At 31.4% G+C, this 1,676-nt stretch overlaps 1 protein-coding gene across 1 annotated transcript; it reads right to left on the bottom strand.

Annotated features, from left to right (window-relative positions):
* Positions 1 to 388: 388 nt before the first annotated feature.
* Positions 389 to 577, bottom strand: Smp_155680 (hypothetical protein; the record flags this gene model as incomplete). The annotated part of the gene is made up of 1 exon (XM_018792932.1): positions 389 to 577. The coding sequence occupies one exon, from the start codon at positions 575 to 577 to the stop codon at positions 389 to 391; it is 189 nt and encodes a 62-aa protein (XP_018647207.1).
* Between the last annotated feature and the right edge of the window lie 1,099 nt (positions 578 to 1,676).

Genomic DNA, 1,676 nt, shown 5'->3' with positions numbered 1-1,676 from the left:
CTATACAAAATGGAAAGTGATGAATTATGTCGTGTAAATGTCATGTGACATCGTTCAATTATTGAAAATCATGTATGGTGAAATTCGTAGGTGTTGTTGTGATTGCGATAATGATTTCTAGTTTGACACATCGATGCAAGTGATTGAACTGTGATGAATTGTGTGATGTAAATCTCTTCTCTCATCGTTCACTCCTCCAACATAATGTATGGGTAAATTACATGATGATGTGGTGATTGATCTGCATTATTGATGTTTGGTAGGACGCCTGCACGTATTGAAGAATGATGAATTGTGTGATGGAAATCTCCCCCAACATCATCACCCACTCGTAGAACACATTGGATTGCTGAATTACCGGTGATGTTGCGACTGAGTTTAGTGATTCTCAGTCTTCATGTTTCATTCTTTTATGTTTCCAATTTTTATGACATTTATCATTTATATCATGATGAACATTGTCGACGACATAATCATCGTCATCGTGTCCACAACTTTGACTATCGTCGTCGTCATTATCGCCATCATTGTTATGATTAGCATCATGTTCACTTTTGACAATATCCATTTTATCCATTTGATATGAATAAGCATCATGATGATGATGAAGAAGAGGAGGTGGTGGTGGTAAACAATGCTTATCATTATTCATAAAATGATCAATACTGTTAGTATTATTATTATTATGTACAGGGTTCACAGGATCCATCTCATCTATACTGTTATCATCTAAAGTCTGTCGGATACTACTATTATTACTATTCGTAGTAGTAGTACTAGTAGTACAAGTAGTATTCGTATTAGTAGTATCCATCGTTTTCATAAACCATGATTGATTTTGACTTTTATTTATATAATTAAATGGGATCATACTCTCTGAATTAAATAGATCTTTAGAAGGAGGCATAAATGGATTAGAATTAATACAATTCAGTAAAGATGAATTCATCTGTTGACGTATTGTATCCACTGATGATGATGATGAGGAGGAACATGATGAGGAGGTGGAAGCGGTGGTGGAGTTGGAAGTGGAAGAGGAAGAGGAAGACGTTGAACATGAACCATTCATTATTAAATTCAATGTATCATTATGAAATTTTTCATTCATTGGATTATGATCCAAATTCATTGAATAATTCATCATTGAATGTGTTTCATTATTATTGTTATTTATAATCGTTTCATGTGTTGCCATATTATAAGTAGTATTATAAGTAGTATTTATAATTCCCCCCCAAAAAAATTGAAAATTATTCCAATTCAGATAGATCAATCAAAGTAGTTGTATATACATGAAATCATTCTTTGTTGTTGTTGTGGTTGCTGCTGATGTTTTTGTTACTATGGCTATATATATATATATACTACTTAAATAGGTTGAATTCAGTAATCTTTCTGAAGAATATATTCCATAGAATAATAATAATAAGAATAATAATGAATGATCTCTCATGAATTCATACTATTCAATATGATCAGCATATTCTCTATGAAGATCATCATCTAGATTTGTTTTAATATAATCATAATATATACATAATAGTCTAATCTATCTGCGATTGGTTAACATGACTGGTTAAATTGCGTGAACCAATCAAATTTGAGCTAATTCTTAAGTATGATCCGATTAGATGATGTTGTTTTTGGTTTTCTCTCTTTTTTTTGTTTTTTTTCCT

Source organism: Schistosoma mansoni, assembly GCF_000237925.1.
Source record: "Schistosoma mansoni, WGS project CABG00000000 data, supercontig 0208, strain Puerto Rico, whole genome shotgun sequence".
NCBI lineage: Eukaryota > Metazoa > Platyhelminthes > Trematoda > Strigeidida > Schistosomatidae > Schistosoma > Schistosoma mansoni.
This window is presented reverse-complemented; position numbering and strand designations above follow the sequence as displayed.